This window comes from Dunckerocampus dactyliophorus, chromosome 17 (assembly GCF_027744805.1).
Source record: "Dunckerocampus dactyliophorus isolate RoL2022-P2 chromosome 17, RoL_Ddac_1.1, whole genome shotgun sequence".
NCBI classification, from domain to species: domain Eukaryota; kingdom Metazoa; phylum Chordata; class Actinopteri; order Syngnathiformes; family Syngnathidae; genus Dunckerocampus; species Dunckerocampus dactyliophorus.
Window position 1 is genome coordinate 997,197 of NC_072835.1, and position 17,496 is coordinate 1,014,692.

The window sequence follows — 17,496 nt, forward strand, 5'->3', positions numbered from 1 at the left end:
TTGCTTTTACTCACTTTGTTGTCTCCCACAAGGTAGCACTTTTTTTCCTACAGCATCTGCTACAACATTGTATGCAAATAATATGCAAATTACCCAGTGATGTCATCTAGGGACTTCTTGGACAGCCAATAGTAGGGCTGGGCGATGAATTGAAAATAACCAAAACTGACATTTCCAGCCTCTAATGGACGTAAAACTGCCATGTCTACATGGAAGTAAAAAAAAGTAGATATGAAATAGTTATTGGCTATCAGTACCATATCGGCCTTGAGAAGCAGAAAGCTATCATATTGGTTTGGGAGAAAAAAAAGATATTATGCATGTCTACTTGCTATACTTTGAAGGGTTTTTGACTTTTCTTATCACAAAGAGTCTGTTATGCTTGCAAGGCAATTGACTGTGCTAAAAAGACAAGGTTTTGTGTGTGTAAGTGTCTTACAAGGGGCTCTGCTCTCTGTGGCTCTGGTCTCTTCCATCTCTATGAGAGCCCTCATGATGGGCGTCAGAAGGCTGGGGGTGGTCTCCCGCTGGTTGGGGTTCTTCTCCTGGTGTCTGGTGGACTGCGGTGAAACGTGTTGAAAACCTTGCGGGGATGCACACCTGCAGAAACAAAACTCCAAAGGTAAGTTGGGATCTTTATTTAAGTACGGATGCAAAAAATACAACCCGCCTCAGGCTCCGCCCGGCTGCCTCAGTGCCTCCTGGTGGGCTGGTTCGGAATGGAGACTTCCTGCCAGCAGCTGGCGGGTCTGGTTCCGGGCAAGGTGACCTCCTGCGGGTGACATCCGGCTCTGCGTTGCCTCTGCTGGGTGAGTGCAGCAGGTCAGGATGGTGGTACGGGCTGTGGACAGTATACAGTCTGTAAGATAAACCATGACCACAGCTTATGGGGGGGCGTCCTGGTGCTCACCTGGCTCCAGATGACTGGGAGATACTGTGGGGGGTGTGACGGACCCTGGCCTGGTTCTCATGCTCCAGCTGCCTCACTTGACACTCCAGTTTGGAGACGGTTCTGACCCACAAGTAAGAAGTAATGAACGTATTTGACATGACCTACGCTACGTGTAAAGCAGACACTTCTGAAACCACTCACCTCCTCAGGTCTGATATCTGATCATTGGCTTGGAAAAGTTTGTTCTCTGTTGCCAGCAAGTTGTTCTGACCCAAAGACAAAACAAAAGGCGAGGTGAGATGAGATGAGGAAGTGACACAAAACAAACAGGCAGCATCAAAATGGGAAATCCCAGGTTGACACACTTCAAGATCCATTTTAGGAACTGGTGAATAAGTAGTGACTAACCTCTAGCGTGGCGCTCTACTGTAGAAATATAGATTACATAAGGACATACGTTACACAGGTGCAGCTCAGTCAATGACCGGGGCTTTACAATAGTCTACTTTTTTGGCCAATTTTTCAGATGTTGTGTGACACTGAATTTAGGTTTTTTTATTAGCTGTCAGCAATAATCATCAAAATGATGAACAAATAGGTTCCTGAAATATTTCATTGTGTGTATAGCGAATGTATTCAAGATAAGAGCTTGGAATTCAACTACTGAAGTAAATTCACTTTTCAAAAATATTCCAATTTATTGTGATGTGCCCAAATGTGTGTTTTTTTCCATATGGCTGCACATACTACTCATTGGATACTTTAGAACTGTTTTAGATGGTATTACTTCTTATTCTTTTACAGCACATAAATAATAAAACAAATCTTTGTTCCTCCTTGCTCAAATCTTGGCTGCAATGACTGTAATAATAAAATATATCATGAACATAATAATACATACAAAAATATCTTCTTCTCCTTTGGGCTTTTCCCTTCAGGGGTCGCCACAGCCAATCAGTTGCCTCCATCTAAGGCTGTCTTCTGCATCCTCTTCTCTCACACCAACTACCTTCATGTCCTCTTTCACTACATTCATAAACCTCCTCTTTGGTCTTCCTCTAGGCCTCCTGCCTGGCAGTTCCAAACTCAAGAGTTTCAAGAGAGTTTTATTGTCATGTGCATAGTACAACAGCAGTTATACCATGCAATGAAAATCTTATTCTGTTCATTCTCCCAAGAAAAGAAAGAAAACAAATGAAAGAATAAGAACATAAGAAACATAAACACATAAACATATATACCAATAAATTAAGCAACAACAACAGACGAGACATTAATACAAGTAAATAATACAAATAAATAAATAAATAAAGTGCTATGAGTGTGTGCGTGTGTTGCGTGCGGCGTGTGCGAGTGCTTCGTTGAGGAGCCTGATGGCCTGTGGGTAAAAGCTGTTTGCCAGCCTTGTGGTCCTGGACTTCAAACTCCTGTAGCGTCTGCCTGACGGTAGGAGTGCTCAGCATCCTTCTACCGATATATTCCCTATCTCTCCTCTGGACATGTCCAAACCATCTCAGTCTGGCCTCTCTGGCTTTATCTCCAAAACCTCTAACATGTGCTGTCCCTCTGATGTACTCATTCCTGATCCTATCCTTCCTGGTCACTCCCAGAGAGAACCTCAGCATCTTCATCTCTGCTACCTCCAGCTCTGTCTCCTGTCTTTTCCTCATGGACACTGTCTCTAGACCAAACACCACCACAGTTTCCTTTCCTATCACACATCACACCTGACACTTTTCTCCACCCGTACCATCCTGCCTGTACACGCTTCTTCACCTCTTTTCCACACTCTCCATCGCTCTGGACTGTTGACCCTAAGTACTTCAAATCCTCCACCTTCTTGATCTCTTCTCCCTGTAAGCTCACTCTTCCACTTGGGTCCCTCTCATTCACACACATGTACTCTGTCTTACTGCGCTAACCTTCATTCCTCTCCTTTCCAGGGCAAACCTCCACCTCTCTAGCTTCTCCTCTCTAGCCAACAAGAAGGGGCTCAGAGCTGATCCCTGATGCAGTCCCACCTCCACCTTGAACTCCTCTGTCACACCTACAGCACACCTCACCACTGTCTTCCAGTCCTCATACATGTCCTGCACCGCTCTAACATACTTCTCTGCCACTCCAGACTTCCTCATACAATAGCACACTTCCTCTCTGGGCACCCTGTCATAAGCTTTCTCCACATCTACTAAAACACAATGCAGCTACGTCTGGCCTTCTCTGTACTTCTCTATCAACATCCTCAAAGCAAATACTGCCTCTGTAGTACTCTTTTTTTTGGCATGAAACCATACTGCTGCTCACAAATGCTCACTTGTGCCCTTAGTCTAGCTTCACCTACTCTTTCCCAGAACTTCATCAGCTTTATTCCTCTGTAGTTGCCACAGCTCTGCACATCTCCCTCGTTCTTAGAAATGGGCACCAGCACACTTCTCCATACATACAAAAATATAATACCAATATATTTTTAAGTACTATATGTTATCATATCACAAATTGGAACAAATGAATCATAAATCAATTGTTTTCATTGCAGAGGGAGAAGAAATCAAAGGAAACTGATGACATGATGATTTATGGGCAGGTTTTCGTACATATTGGTTTCATTTTGCCCAAAAAAAAAGCACAAAATTCAGTAAGAGCCATTGCAAAAAAAAGGTTTTGACCAAAAATTCAAGTATTGAAAAAAAGGTAATGTACAGATGGATGACTGATGACTTTATGTGACAAATCAATCATGTTCATTGATTACCTTTAGTCTGTCGTTGTCCTTCACCACACAGTCGTATTCACCAAGAAGCTGAATGAGGAAAAAAGGCAAAGAAAAAGCACAAGTTGACTGCACGGGATCACTCCACTCCTCCTCCTACCACAGTCCTGGCATTCTTCCTCACCTCCTTCATCATCTCGCCCTGGCGCTCCCTCGTGGCCTCGCTCTCGTCAACCTCTCGCCGGGCCTTCAGCGCCGCCGCTTCCTGCTGCTTGACACGTGCCCTCAAGCGAGCGGCGGTGGCGTCCTTCTCTCGGCCCGAGCGCTTGCTGTCGTCTAGTCGCTGACGCAGCGACTTCACAGCCGCGCCCGCCACCGCGTAGCGCTCGGACCACTCGGCCTGACGTCGGGACACAATTGATCTTAACCTATTCAACCTATTTATCCATCCATGTGCACTCACCCCCTCACAACTTCCAGCTTCAAAGTTCACGGCTTCAATCTTTAAAAAAAATATATGCATTTATAAATCATGCTGTTTTCTGGCTGAGTAGTTGTAAAAAAAATACATATTTAAGCAAATTTTACACATTTTTTGCAGAAATGAAGCCTTTTCTAGCATAAACATTTCTAAATGAAGTCCAATCCATATATAAGGCTTCCAGAAGATGCATTGACAGCTCTTGTGATGATATGTGGTATTCTACACTGGTCACTAGGTGTCAGTAATGTTACATTAATGAGACAATCGCCACCGCAGGAAGTACTGGACAAAAAACAACAAGGAGCACTTCCAATTCTAACATGTCTGAGTCTATATTATGTCTTATTTATGTCATTGGGTAATAGGAGTGTAATGGTGACTATAGGGGTGTTATTTCATGTTAAAAAGCATATTTAGGTTTTCTATGTCTTATTTTCTCTTATTATGTCTGTTATGTTAGGTAATAGGAGTGTAGGGATGTTATTTCATGTCTTGAGGGCTCTAATCATGTTAAAAAGTATATTTAGAAGGTTTTCTATGCTCCAACTACCAAAATGTTCCATTAACTTCTACTTCACAGAAATTCACTTATCATTGTAAATGAGGGAGCGATTACGTATATGACTGGATTTAAAGGCACCCTGACATGATTCATCAATTTAGCTTAAATATGTTCTATAATGCTTGGAATTATGTTCTACATTGTTCCATTTTTGAAAGCCGACGGTAAATTCACAAAAACGACATTTATAGTTGATGGCGCCACCGTGACGAGCTAGCTCTCGCAGTTCAGTCTCGTTTCCGGAAGTGGCGCCATCAGGGTGACACCTCTCAGCTAAAGCAGAGTAATCAAACACTCATGGGGTAGATGGTGGACTTGGTTCAGTATATTTTTTATCCAAATAGTAGTCATGCCAAAATGTTGTGTTGCTGCTGGATGTTCATATTATCCCAGTGATACTGTAAGTTTGGTTTCTTTTCCAAAACAGGAAGCTTTAAGACAAAGCAAGCGCAGAGAACGAGAGACAGATGGACGCCCACCTCGAGTTCTGTTCTTTGCAGTGATCATTTCAATGACGACTGCTATACAGCAACACCTTTACAAGAAGCATTTGGCTTAAAAGTACGCTAGAAACAAAAGGGATGCTATTCCACCGTTACACAGGAAAAAAACAAGACAAGAAGAACGAGTAAGCCATGTCTTGTTTACATAATGTCTTCTACACACTGTTCCACGATAGCGACAAGGCTGCAACGTATTGTACATGTTATATAAACATCTTTTCACAGCCATATGTTTACTGCGGGGGGCGGGAGTGGTGGCAGCGGCCACGTATACAATATAAAAAGCCCTTTACGCTCATTAAGAATAATTAAAGGATAAGCAACTCCAGAGTAATTTACACTTACCATTCTGTGTTTTGAAGGCGACCAATCTTTATCTCAACGTCTTAAGGCTTAAGTCTCTAATTCACCCAAAAATCTTTGTTCCTCCTTGCTCAAATCTTGGCTATAATGACTGTAAACATTCTCTGTCTCGTACACCGCCATGTTTGTTTACCTGAGTGATAGTACCCCGATGATTTTGTGAATTTACTCTTTGCTTTCCAAAATGGAACAATGTAGAACATCATTCCAAACAATATATAACATATTGAAGCAATGATGATGAATCATGTCAGAGACCCTTTCAGCATCTTTTAAATAAATGAATGGACTACCAGTTTTTTCTCCAGCGAGACGTTGGATGCCTCCAGCTCGTGGATACGTGTGGTAGCTTCAGCCAGGGCTTTCTCCAGGCGCTCACACCTGCAAAGCAGCACAGAGGAAACATGTTGAATAAAAACGGTGTCGATACATGAAGGGAGGCTCAGCTCTACTTACAATCCTAATGATAATAGGTGTCCATGTAGGTGCCTGATCACAACAGCTGCTTCATTTGAACCAAACGATTACAGATTAGACCTGACATTTTACTAGTTCCTGTACATTTTTTACCGGATTCAAGCACATGCTGGCTAGCGTAAACCCTGCCAATGGGGGCGGTGCTAAGGTGAATGCTTCTCACGCATACATAAACAAACATCACGTGACTCGCCTCTCTGCCAGGACCCGATTTCCCCGCTCTAAATCTCCAGGCAGATCTCGAAGGTCCAGCTTGTCTCGCAGGACTTGTATCTCCGACTCGTAATACGCCTTCAAGTCAGCCACGTGGCGAGAGTGCTTCTCTCTCAGGTTCTGTCTCAGTCTGAAGGAGACGAGAAGGAGTTCACACACAACCCAGAGGCGTTAGCGCAGCCGTGTCCAAAGTGTGGCCCGCCGCAGTTTTTTGTAGGCCTGCAGCCCGTTCTAAAAAGATCATTTAACAAGAACACTTTTTTTAAAAGGACAACAGCAAAAATGGAAAAAATCAGCACTAATTGGACAACGATAAAGTCCAAATAAAATAGAAAAAAAAGCCATTTTAGTAGCATAATGTTGAACGACGTTATGTTTTTAAAGTCGTATGATTATCAAAAACCACCAAAACAAAATAAAGTTGTCATTTTTGGAAAATCAGCTCGGGGAAAAGGTTTTACTATTATGGGAATAAAGTCATAATTATGAGAGAGAAGAGGAAAAAACTTGAAATTATTGGAGAATAATTTTTTTTAAAAACCCAGCAAGAATAAATGCAAAATATGAAGAGAAAAAAGTTGTATTCTAACGAGAAAAAAAGTTGCAACTTTATGAGAATAAACTCATAATGTTATGAAGAAAAATAATGTCATTTTGGTAGCACAGAGTTGAAATATGAAAGAGAAAATGTGTAGTTTTTCATGTGGTATATGTGATAATGATCATGAGAAACAAAACTAAATAAAGTTGTCATTTTTGGAAAATTTGTTTGTGGAAAAAGTTGTTATATTGTGGAAAAAGTCCAAATATTATGGGAATAAAGGCATAATTATGACAGGAACATTTACACAAAGAAGAATGATATGGTTGGAAAATAATTTTAAAAAAACACCTGTAATTTTTGGAAAATTGGGTTGTGGAAAAACTCATAATGTTATGAGAATAAAGTGCAAATACTATGGAAATAAAGTCAGAATATTACCAGAAGAAAACTGACATGAAGCACGCTGACATAGTTGGGAAGAAAGGAAATGTAATTTTAGGAGACCAAAGGCAACATGTGAAGAAAAAAAAAGTTGCATTCTAACAAGAAAAAAACATTTTCGGTGAATAAACTTGTAATAAATATTATGAGGAAAATAAGGTCATCTTAGTAGCACAGGATGTGAAATATGAAAGAAAACATAGTGTATGTGTTTTTTTCATGAGCATAAAGTTATTAAAGCTGAAGTTATCCAACATGATGGGAATACGTTGAGTTCATTTTAAAAGTGAAAATGTTATGGGAATAAAGTCATAACTTTACCAGAAGAAAAGTGATTCCGATGATTGAGGAAGAAAGTTGAAATGAAGCAAGAATGTGAGCAAAAGAAGAGTGAAGTCGATGTGTTTTTTCAGCGTAAGTGTAAGCGTGACAAAGCAGAGATGAACTCAGTATGGACTCCATTTACCATCCTTTCATTTTTCACTGTGTTAGGACACCGTGGGTTAGAGGAGCATGGCAACGTTGGCGTCGGACTCACAGGGAAAGAAAGACGGGATCTTCTAGAGAGGACGGTGGACTCCTGCGAGTGGCGCCAGAAGGTGATGCAGGCTTCTGAGTGCTGCTGTGGGTGTGGCCAGCCTCTTCATTGGCTAGGAGGGCTGTGGTGACCTCGAGGCAGGCTTTATCCTGCGAGGTGGGCGGGACCTCCTGGGACGCCTCGGAGACGCCGTCTGTATCCACATTGTATTCCACCATGCTGTCAGGGGTCAGGGGTGGTACGAGGCGGAGCGAGGCAAAGCGGGAGGGTGACGGGAAAGCGGAGGAGCGATGCGAGTGGCGTGTGGTTGCAGTCGCCTGTGACGCCAAAAGGTGGAGCACACGTGAGACTGCTGGGCCCGGTCGTATGCAAGCAAGTGTCATGTGGCCTACCTGCAAAGGACCGGGAATGTCAGCGCGTTCCCAGTCGGAATGCTTCATGTCCGTTCTTTGCTTGTGCTGGTAGATCTCTCGCAGAGAAACGCCAGGTGCCTTCAAAACATCGACACGCAATGCTCAAGATTGGAAATGACACTCCAAAATCGACATACAGTCCTCCCTCGATGATCACTTCTTTGCCATGCTGAATGAATGAATGAATGAATGAATGATGGCTGGTGGCAGACTATGGTCTATTACTAGTTTAAACATACAGTATCTAAGTACAAGTGGTCACTAGGTGGCAGTAATGACACAAATCATGGAGACATTAGAGTACATGACGTTACCTTAACACACATGAAGTCATGAAGGGAGACATGGCATGTCCCACATCACAGACTCAAAAACAAGTTCTCCTCCCATCCCGTGTGGAAGTGGTAGGTTTAAGAAGTAAATTTGAGGCTAACTGGTTAGCTCACTAGCATGCCAGCTAGCATCTGTCTTGAGTCCCTGCAGCATGAGTTGAGCAATGTGTTGTAAACAATGAATACTAGGAGTGGAAAGGTGACTATAGGGGTGTTATTTCACATCTACAGGGCTCTAATCATTTTAAAAAGCATATTTACAAAGTCATAAACAGGTTTTCTATGCCCTAACTACCAAAATATTCCATTTATTAACATTGAATCCTATCCATCCATCCATTTTCTACACTGCTTGTCGCGGGGGTATGCTGGAGCCTATCCCAGCCCCACGCACGCATGGGGAGAACACGCAAACTCCACACAGAGATGCCCAAACAGAGATTGGAACCCAGATCTTCCCCACCTCCTGACAGTGTGGCCAACATGCTAACCAGTAGGTACATTGAATCCCGTATCTAGGAAACTCATTGAGCGCGGTCACGCCGCCAACCAATGGACCGCCGTAAAAGAGGGCCGACTGTAATAGCATTTTGTTCCTCTGAAAGTAGGCCCACAGAAAACATCTCATTCATCCTAAGTGGGTGATCATTTCTCCATATGTGATGACACAGGTGGAATGTACAGCACACATGCAACGCTGTTTCAAAAAAGGCCCATCATTTTCACATGCTTACGTCTTTATGCTTCACTCATAGTCTTTTTGTTTTGGTCAAGCATTGAGATTTTGTACTTTATTCAGCGGTCCTTGAAGGCACCATAGTGAAATATAAATATTAAAATAGAATACAATCCGGCCTAGCTTCTAGCGCTAGCCTGACGACCAGGCTAAAGGCTACAGCGTAACTCCCGTTTCATCTGCTGATCCATTATGATTGATGAGTGACAGGCAGCTGCACATGTGGTTCATAAGTACGTGAAACATACTGTATTTAGGCCATTTGTGCAGTTAGCGTTAAGCTTGTTAGCTTCAGTCGCTAGTGAACAAACGCAGTTGGGGGGGGAGTCATCCGATCTAATCGTTCCAACACTCACTTTTATTGCAAATGTTGATCCAAAATTGGAGAAAAAGGTTAAATGTCAAGTTTCTGTCACAAGTGTAGAAGGGTGCAAAGCAACTCACCTGAGCCGTGGAAACTTCATGCAGGAGGTAAGCGCCGCCGTCCAGGCTGTCCGGCAACGGGTGGTACAGATCGCACTCGTTCAGACGCCAGTAAGTGAAGCCTGAGAGGAGCGTGGGTACAGATATGGCACATTTAACACAACACACACGGCATCTAAACACTGGTGGAGTACCAGCTGTGGTCACCTGAGGCGTCAGACAAGAGGCTGTCCCTCCTGGGTGGAAAAGAGGACCACACCGATGCTGGATGCTGGAGCTTGAAAGGAGGGGAACACTGAGCGCGCACGCACACACACACGCACACACACACACACTGGGATGCTGGCTGTACCTGTACCTGTACCTGGGAGTCTGTGATCTCCAGCGGAGGTTGGGCTGATTCGGTGTTGTTGTGTGGCAGCTCCTCACACTCGGGAATTTGGGACGGTCCTGCCTTACTCTTCTTGGGTCGGAGTTTGTGCCTCAGAGCCCAGGAAGTCAACAGCTGGCTGGAGAAACAGGAATAATAAAATGTGCAGAAGTGGCATTTGAATAAAGTTCCATCAGTTATACCGCCTCAGGATTTTATGAGCATTTTCACTTGGGACTGTTTCACGATCAAATACTGTAAGTATAGTTAGTTTCACAAGAAGAATAGTCTTTGTAATAAATGCATGACTATCTAAATCATAGTTACAAGTAATATACGTATATTGTATTCATTATCATGAAAAATAATTCACATTTTATTTTTCACATGGAAAGTGGCCTGAGGTGGAAAATGAAACATTCAATTGAAAATATTATTTTTGTATTTATTTATTTTTATTTTGAATTAAACAATTCTATTTTTATTTATAATTATTTAAGTATAATTATTACTTATTTCATTAGAATTGTAATTAAAACTAAAAACTAATAAATAACATTCATTATTAATTCTACATAATAATAATATGTAATACTTTGACATTAGAACTGACAACAAAAAAATAACAACTCTTCTGTCAAAATTGACTTGCAAGAAAAATTATCTTTTTGATTCTTCAAAAATTATTAGATTTTTTTTATTGATTTCTTTTTTACTCAACATAATAAAAAAATATTCAAGTAAGTTCAAGTTAAAATAGAGTTCCCTGCAGGTGTTCCCAAACTTTTGGCGGGGCACATATGAGCCCATTTATGAGCGCCACACGTGAGAACAATCCACCGTCTCCCTCCCTTGTTTACTTTACTTTTTGAAGAGGCACTCAAACGCTCGCTTTTCAAGCTGTGGCTTTTCGTGACGTCATGAAAGAGAAACCTCCTTACTTATGGACATGATACCCGTGCTAGATGAGCCCGTTCCGTGCACACGCCCACCACTTTGTAGAAAAACAGGCTTCGCTACACATCTTAAAACACAGCCTAGAGCTATGGTTACAGTGTACAGTGAAACCTCGGTTAGCGTACGCACCGGTTAGGGTGTTTCTCGGTTAACGCCACAATTTTGCACAGTGGCAGGAGAAAAAAGGAGCGCTCGATTTGTCATTCGTTCCTTCCATGACGAATGACGCTTGTGAAGGTTGTAGTGTATACGTAAAAAGTGTGCGGTAAGGGAGTTTGAACAGGTTGTCGTGTGGTCGGTGCGTGTAAACAACAAGCGGGACACACCCAGAGGTTCTCTGCTGGTGGACCGATGGGTCACGCTCCTCCTTGCTACCTTGTTGTTGCGTCATCACAGCCGTTTCCGCGTCTTCCTGGATGCTAGCGGACCACCTGTGCTCAGCTTCCGTTTCCCATGCCGACAGAGTCCCGTAGCCGCTGCTGAGCACCGTGGCGGCCCGCTCCTCGCCCGGGTTGGCCGCATCCGACCTCTGCGGCGGGGGCGAGGGGGAGCTGAACGGCGAGAGAGCAGGGGCGGCCAGGCTGTCGCTGTCGCTGGCCACGCGTATGGGGAAGCTGCAGTCGGCGGAGATGAAGGGCAGAATGAAGTCCTTGGTGCTGTCGCCCGTTTTGACAGTCGGGGTCTGGGGGAAGTCCGAGTGGGGAGGGACGCTGGCCTGGCGGTTCTGGAGCTGCACCAGCGCCTTAATTTCATCCTGGATTAACTGGAAAGGGGAAAACACTCAGCTTCCCATACATTCATGTATTCACGAATAAAGACACAGCTCTGCGGGGGGGTCCATAGAGCCCATGTGGGCATCTTACCTGTATTTGGCACTGGTATTGTTCTTGCTGTGCGAGGATTTGCTCCTGGTATTGCTTCTCCACCAGCTGGAACAGATGCAACCATCTGCCCTGAAAAGAAAAGCAAGGCCCGCGTGTTGACCACCACTTCCATCGCGTAGATTTATCCCAACAGAGGGTCTTCTCCCACCTCACAGTCCTTCCAGATCTCCGGGTCCATCTCGCCACTGCTGCGTATCTCCTCCACCAGGGCTCTCAGGGTCTCAAGGGAGCTGGGGTTGATGAACGGCAGGTTCCTTCCTGGAGCGAAGGCTTCCTCCGTCCTCAGACACAGACCCCTGAAAACATCACAAGACCTCATAAGCTAATGTATCATCAGAAAGGAGGAATGAGGTGGCCGTACCTGATCTTGTCACATGCTGGTGTGATCTTCACAGGCTGGCTGGCCACGGTGCCCCCTGTTGGTTGGGAGGCCGAGCGTCTGTCCTCAGAGACCGCCAGCCCGGAGGCGGTGGTCGCCTCGGAGGACAGCAGAGACACCTCGCTCTCCTTGCCCCCATCCCCATCAGCACTGACCTGGCAATGGCTCAGAGGGCCCGAGCTGGACACGTCCTCAGAGACGCTGTCATCTGTGGACATGTTTATGGGCCCGTGCGGAGGAGGAGAGGGGCGAACGGACAGCTAGCAAACAGAAACGGGAAGACAAAAACAAACGTCTACTGTCACATTTTTTGCATTGTGACCATAATGAGTCACAATGGTGGCTGACGGGGGCAAATGCGCACCAACGTCCAAGCGCTCCAGTGTTGCAAATGCTAAAAACACACGCTAACACCAAAAACAAATGCATGAGAAAAATGCTGCAAGTTGACAAAACCAAAATGAAGTTTTGTATTTGTCTTTATCTTGCAGCATGCATGACATTGCAGCATATTTCATTTGCACCAAGTCTTGTTGAACTAATTCTGTACATTTTCATGTGTGTTCCTACATTACTAACATTCAAAACGTGTCCACATTATGTCATTTTCTATTGACAATGTTCAATGCATGACTTCAAGATTCAAGAGTTTTATTGTCATATGCACAGTAAAACTGGTGGTTCTGCTATGCAATGAAATTCTTGTTCTGTTCATTCTCCCAAAAAAGAAAGAAAGAAAAACACAAGAAAATGAATAAGAACATAAGAAACATAAATACCAATAAATTAAGCAAACAACAGAAGAGACATTAATACAAATAAATAAATAAAGTGCTATGAGTGTGTGCGTGTGTTGCGTGCGGCGTGTGTGAGTGCTTCGTTGAGAAGCCTGATGGCCTGTGGGTAAAAGCTGTTTGCCAGCCTTGTGGTCCTGGACTTCAAACTCCTGTAGCGTCTGCCTGACGGTAGGAGTGTGAATAATGAGTGTTGTGGATGTGTGCTGTCCTTGATGAGGTTGTGTGTTCTTCGTAGGACTCTAGTTTTATAAATGTCTTGCAGTGAGGGGAGGGCTGCCCCAACAATGTTCTGTGAGGTCTTGATCACCCGCTGGAGTGCCTTCCTATCACGTGTTGTACAGTTACCGTACCAAACAGTGATGGAGGCGGTAAGGACACTTTCGATTCATGTCTATAATTTCCCAAACATATAATAAATTGGTATAATCATTACATACTGTATGCTCAATATCTTGATGGAGCCTCTACTGTTTCCATAATTGTGGCAAGTGTCCGTTTACGTTTGTTGTTTGTGAGCTTATACGAACAGATCACCTCAACGCTAAACCCCCTCAATGTGTCACCGAGCCCAGCGACAGACGGCGCCGGCGTTACCCGGCCAAGGTGAGCCAGATTCGGTCACCGCTGCCTGGTGACGCCGCTTGGCTCAAGCTAGCATGCTAGGCTAGCTAACTAGTCCTCACTTGACCACCGCCGCTAGCTAAGTTAGGCTGGTTGTGTGTTTGCAGGGGCACCGTCCTTGCAGTGCGCGTGAACTTACATGTAACACACACTTACTAACAAGCATGAACTAAATAATCACTACATTTTCAAAAATAAGCGAGCATCTCATAGTCACAATTAAATTAACCTTACCAGTTTACTCCTCTGGTCTTGTCATCCATATTTTTCAGTGAGAAGGCTAGGTGACTGCTGATTGGTTGGTGGAATTGACGTTGCTTCCGCGTCTTTGGAGTTACTAACCCGTGATTGGTGGACGCTCTGGATATGTTTTCCTACTAGCTGCTGTAAGAAAGTTGGCCAAAACAAGCCGGACCGTACAGGCACTTGTAGTGGATAAAAACAACCAAAACACAATGAACCTCGATGACAACTGTATTGAAAATACAATTTATTACACAGTGTAATAAATACATACAAAGATGCAAGTAACAGCATTTTCTTTTGATAACAAAACCAACCTGAACACGAATGAATTGACACACTTGTCTTTCTGTCTCACTCACGCACGCATGGCCCCTAAACAAGAGCAAAACAAAAAAACAAAAAAAGAGAATTCTACCCCTGTACAAGACATGTGGTGTTTACACTTAACCCACGGGCCTAATTAATGGCATGCAAAACCAAAAATGGAAATTAAATGTCCCCAGAAAAAAATGGGCACATAAAACAACAGCAATCGTCTCATTCACACGAGATTTAAATGACCCTCAGGAGCCATGAAGCATATTTGGAATCCAATCATTCACCATTTACCATTTACTTCCTCACGAAAAGGAAATGACATGCATTTGTAATATTGAAGACACACACTGTTAAGTCTCCTTGCACTTGCGGAATGTGTGATTGTAGCTAAGACCTGGCGTTCCTCTCCGTCTCCGCCAAGCACTCACGCACCAGCCCCCGAGCGTGGATGATCCCTGTGGAGAAAGCTTCTTATTGGGTGCTGATGCTCGCCGCGCCGGGAGTACAGTATGGAGGTTACCTCTCTTGAGCCTCTCCATGGCGCTCTTGCTGCCGGCGTACGTGGGCCGGATCTCCTTTCCCAGCTCCTCGATGATGGCCAGCAGCTCTGCATATTTGTTCTGAGGCACTTGGCTACCGGTCAAGCCCTAAAGTCAGCGCAAAAAACTCAAAAACATGGCATGGGAAATCCACGCACACACATGCGTCTCTGTACTGGCTGCTCAGCGCAACATGGCTAAAGCCACAATAATCATTCATAGAAAGAAAAGGGTCCAAATGTAGACAAATAAAGCGCTTTGCTTCTTTTTACACTTGTATGATAGCAAACAATGCTGAGCCATAAAAAAGTGAATCGTTTTCATCGATTTTGGTTGTATTTGCTTGTTTTTACGTCAGTTAAGAATGCCAAGCCTACTCCTGCATCATCCGAAGATGAGGAGTTTTGGTCTAATTTCTTTTTATGTTGTTCTTGTTGCACTTGTATGTCAGTTAAAATGTTAAGCTTACGTTCTTTGTCATCAAAAGGTGAGTCATTTCGTTCTATTTTGGTTGCATTTTGTTGTATTTACACTTTTGTGACAGCTGAGAATGCTATGCTTGTGTTCTTCGTCATCAAAATGTGAGTATTTTTGTTCTATTTCAGTTTAATTTTGTTCTTTTTACACTATCATGACAGCTAAGAATGCATTTAGAGTATTTTTTTACACTTGTATGTCAGTTAAAATGTTAAGCCTATGTTCTTTGTCATCAAAATTTTAGTCATTTTGTTCTATTTTGGCTTTATTTTGTTCTTTTTACACTTGTATGCCAGCTAAATAGAATAGAATAGAATAGAATAGAATAGAATAGAATAGAATAGAATAGAATAGAATAGCCTTTACTGTCATTGTACAATAGTTACAACAAAATTGTCATGTAATGCAAATGTACATGTAATGCTGCAAATGCTACGCTTATGTTCTTCATCATCAAAAGATGAGTAATTTTGTTCTATTTTTGTTTTGTTTTTTTACACTTGTATGACAGTCAGAATGCTAAGTGTTATTCCACTTTGCTTTTACCTTGTTGTTTTTACACTTTTATGATGACTAAGAATGCTAAGCCCATCTTCTGAGTCACCTAAAGGTGAGTAACTTCATTCTATTTTGGTTTTATTTTGTTGATTTTCCAATTTTATGACAGCTAAGAATGCTAAGCCTACCTTCTGAGTCATCTAAAGGTGAGTAATTTTGTTCTGCTTTGGTTCCATGGGCTGATTTGCCACTTGTGTGACAGTGACAGAGATGAGAATGTTAGTCCAAGTGTTTGTGTAGCATGTGTCAGGTCAGGTAAGGTTTCACCTGTGAGAATCCCAGAGATGGAGGTCCATAGTCGCTCAGAAGGGGCCTGTAGGACTGCAAGGCCGCCAGGTTAGCTGCCGCCTGGAGGCTCCCAACTGTTGAAAAAACACAAACGTTGACATGACAGAAACGAATTGGAATTTTTATGTGGAGTTTGCATGCTCTCAATGTGCTTTTGTGGGTTTTCTCCAGGTACTTCCTCCTACATCCAAAAACAGGCATACAATGGACATGTAGGAAGAGCAATAAAATAACAATACTCCAAATTAATAATAAATAAAACAAGTTAGAGTAAATAAATATATGAAAAATGTTACGCTAAAGACCTAAAAGTAGCACAAAGAAGCCGAATTTACCGCATTTAAAAGCACCCAATTGACACAACGGAAGGGCAATAACGAAGTGCAGTAGCCGGCCTCGGCCAGCAGATGTCCCCAAAGAGTCCCAAAGCGTTCGCGAGGATCAATCAGCAGCTCCGAGCGGGGAGCATCATGGAGGAGGAAGCGGAACGAGGCTGCCTTCAACGAGACGCGACGGATACATTTTTTGTCACCGTTTAACGGCGCCCACCCGGCGGGGAGCGAGACCCCAGACGACGGCCGACCACACGGGAGGATTCCGCCGCCTTCACCCGTCGCGTCTGTGCCGTTTGTGGGCTCGGCCGCGCGGCGGATGGCGCTCTTTTTTTGTGACATTAGTAATAATGGCGGATATGAATTAGCCTAGCTCCCAGGATGTGACCCGACATATGTAACCGGACAAAAACTACACACGGGCTTCTTCGTCAGGTATTCTCCGAGACCCCGAGTGGAAGTGTCGATTTAACCCACTCTCCCTCGGACCTAGTCGGACGTTTTGTGCTCACCCTGGTTCCCCGAAGTTCCCGGAGTGTGCTGGTGGGCATTGGGCTTGTAGGACATTCCCAGAGACATTGTAAAGCAAAGAAATAAAAATGACCCGACATTCAGCGAAGCGTCTTGTCTCCCACTTTTTTTGTTTACAGCGGCGGCGCCGGCAAACATGGCCGTCACTGGATGTTGACACCGAGCCAGCCGAGCTCCGGCGGAAAAAAGCCACCCCTCAACCCCGAAAAAGACACACTTTGTACGGCCAAAAGCGGCATGTTTGGAACGCTCTTTCGGTCCACTTTCAGCTCATTTTGGACAAGTTTAGCTGCGCTTCGACGTGTTTCTGCACTACATTTCAAGTCGCTTTGGCCACTTCTTGATGTTAATTTCACCAATTAGTAATGTTTGGAGCACCGAGGAGCAGAGATACAATATTAAATGCACTTTCACGCATTCATTTAGTGAATTAAGTACAGGATGTCTGTCTTCGTTTGTTACGGTTGACGTCTTGGGCGCCTTTAAAATCATTTTCACTACACTGCTGTTGAAAAAAACATGCTCCATTGGAGTAGATCAACAAAACACACAGAAAAAGGTTTTAAAG

At 43.6% G+C, this 17,496-nt stretch overlaps 2 protein-coding genes across 4 annotated transcripts; both read right to left on the reverse strand.

The window, feature by feature from the left end:
* Positions 1–928: 928 nt before the first annotated feature.
* Positions 929–13,944, reverse strand: LOC129169732 (M-phase phosphoprotein 9). 3 transcript variants are annotated; one of them, XM_054756418.1, is made up of 18 exons: positions 13,874–13,944; positions 12,204–12,481; positions 11,991–12,138; positions 11,822–11,911; positions 11,285–11,721; positions 9,984–10,140; positions 9,839–9,908; positions 9,653–9,753; positions 8,120–8,218; positions 7,728–8,044; positions 6,185–6,334; positions 5,808–5,895; positions 4,066–4,104; positions 3,787–4,002; positions 3,645–3,692; positions 1,794–1,918; positions 1,094–1,158; positions 929–1,012 (listed from the first exon to the last, which is right to left on the reverse strand). In XM_054756418.1, the coding sequence occupies exons 2-16, from the start codon at positions 12,437–12,439 to the stop codon at positions 1,916–1,918; spliced, it is 2,199 nt and encodes a 732-aa protein (XP_054612393.1). In that variant the 5' UTR covers positions 12,440–12,481; positions 13,874–13,944; the 3' UTR covers positions 929–1,012; positions 1,094–1,158; positions 1,794–1,915. The 3 variants fall into 3 exon arrangements, with proteins under 3 accessions (XP_054612393.1, XP_054612390.1, XP_054612392.1); XM_054756415.1 differs by having other exon boundaries at positions 1,794–3,692; XM_054756417.1 differs by lacking the exons at positions 929–1,012; positions 1,094–1,158 and having other exon boundaries at positions 1,170–3,692.
* A 198-nt stretch (positions 13,945–14,142) lies between these two features.
* Positions 14,143–17,131, reverse strand: LOC129169815 (cyclin-dependent kinase 2-associated protein 1). The gene is made up of 4 exons (XM_054756646.1): positions 16,910–17,131; positions 16,045–16,139; positions 14,724–14,850; positions 14,143–14,658 (listed from the first exon to the last, which is right to left on the reverse strand). Exons 1-4 carry the CDS (start codon positions 17,064–17,066, stop codon positions 14,591–14,593), a joined length of 447 nt encoding a protein of 148 aa, XP_054612621.1. The 5' UTR covers positions 17,067–17,131; the 3' UTR covers positions 14,143–14,590.
* Between the last annotated feature and the right edge of the window lie 365 nt (positions 17,132–17,496).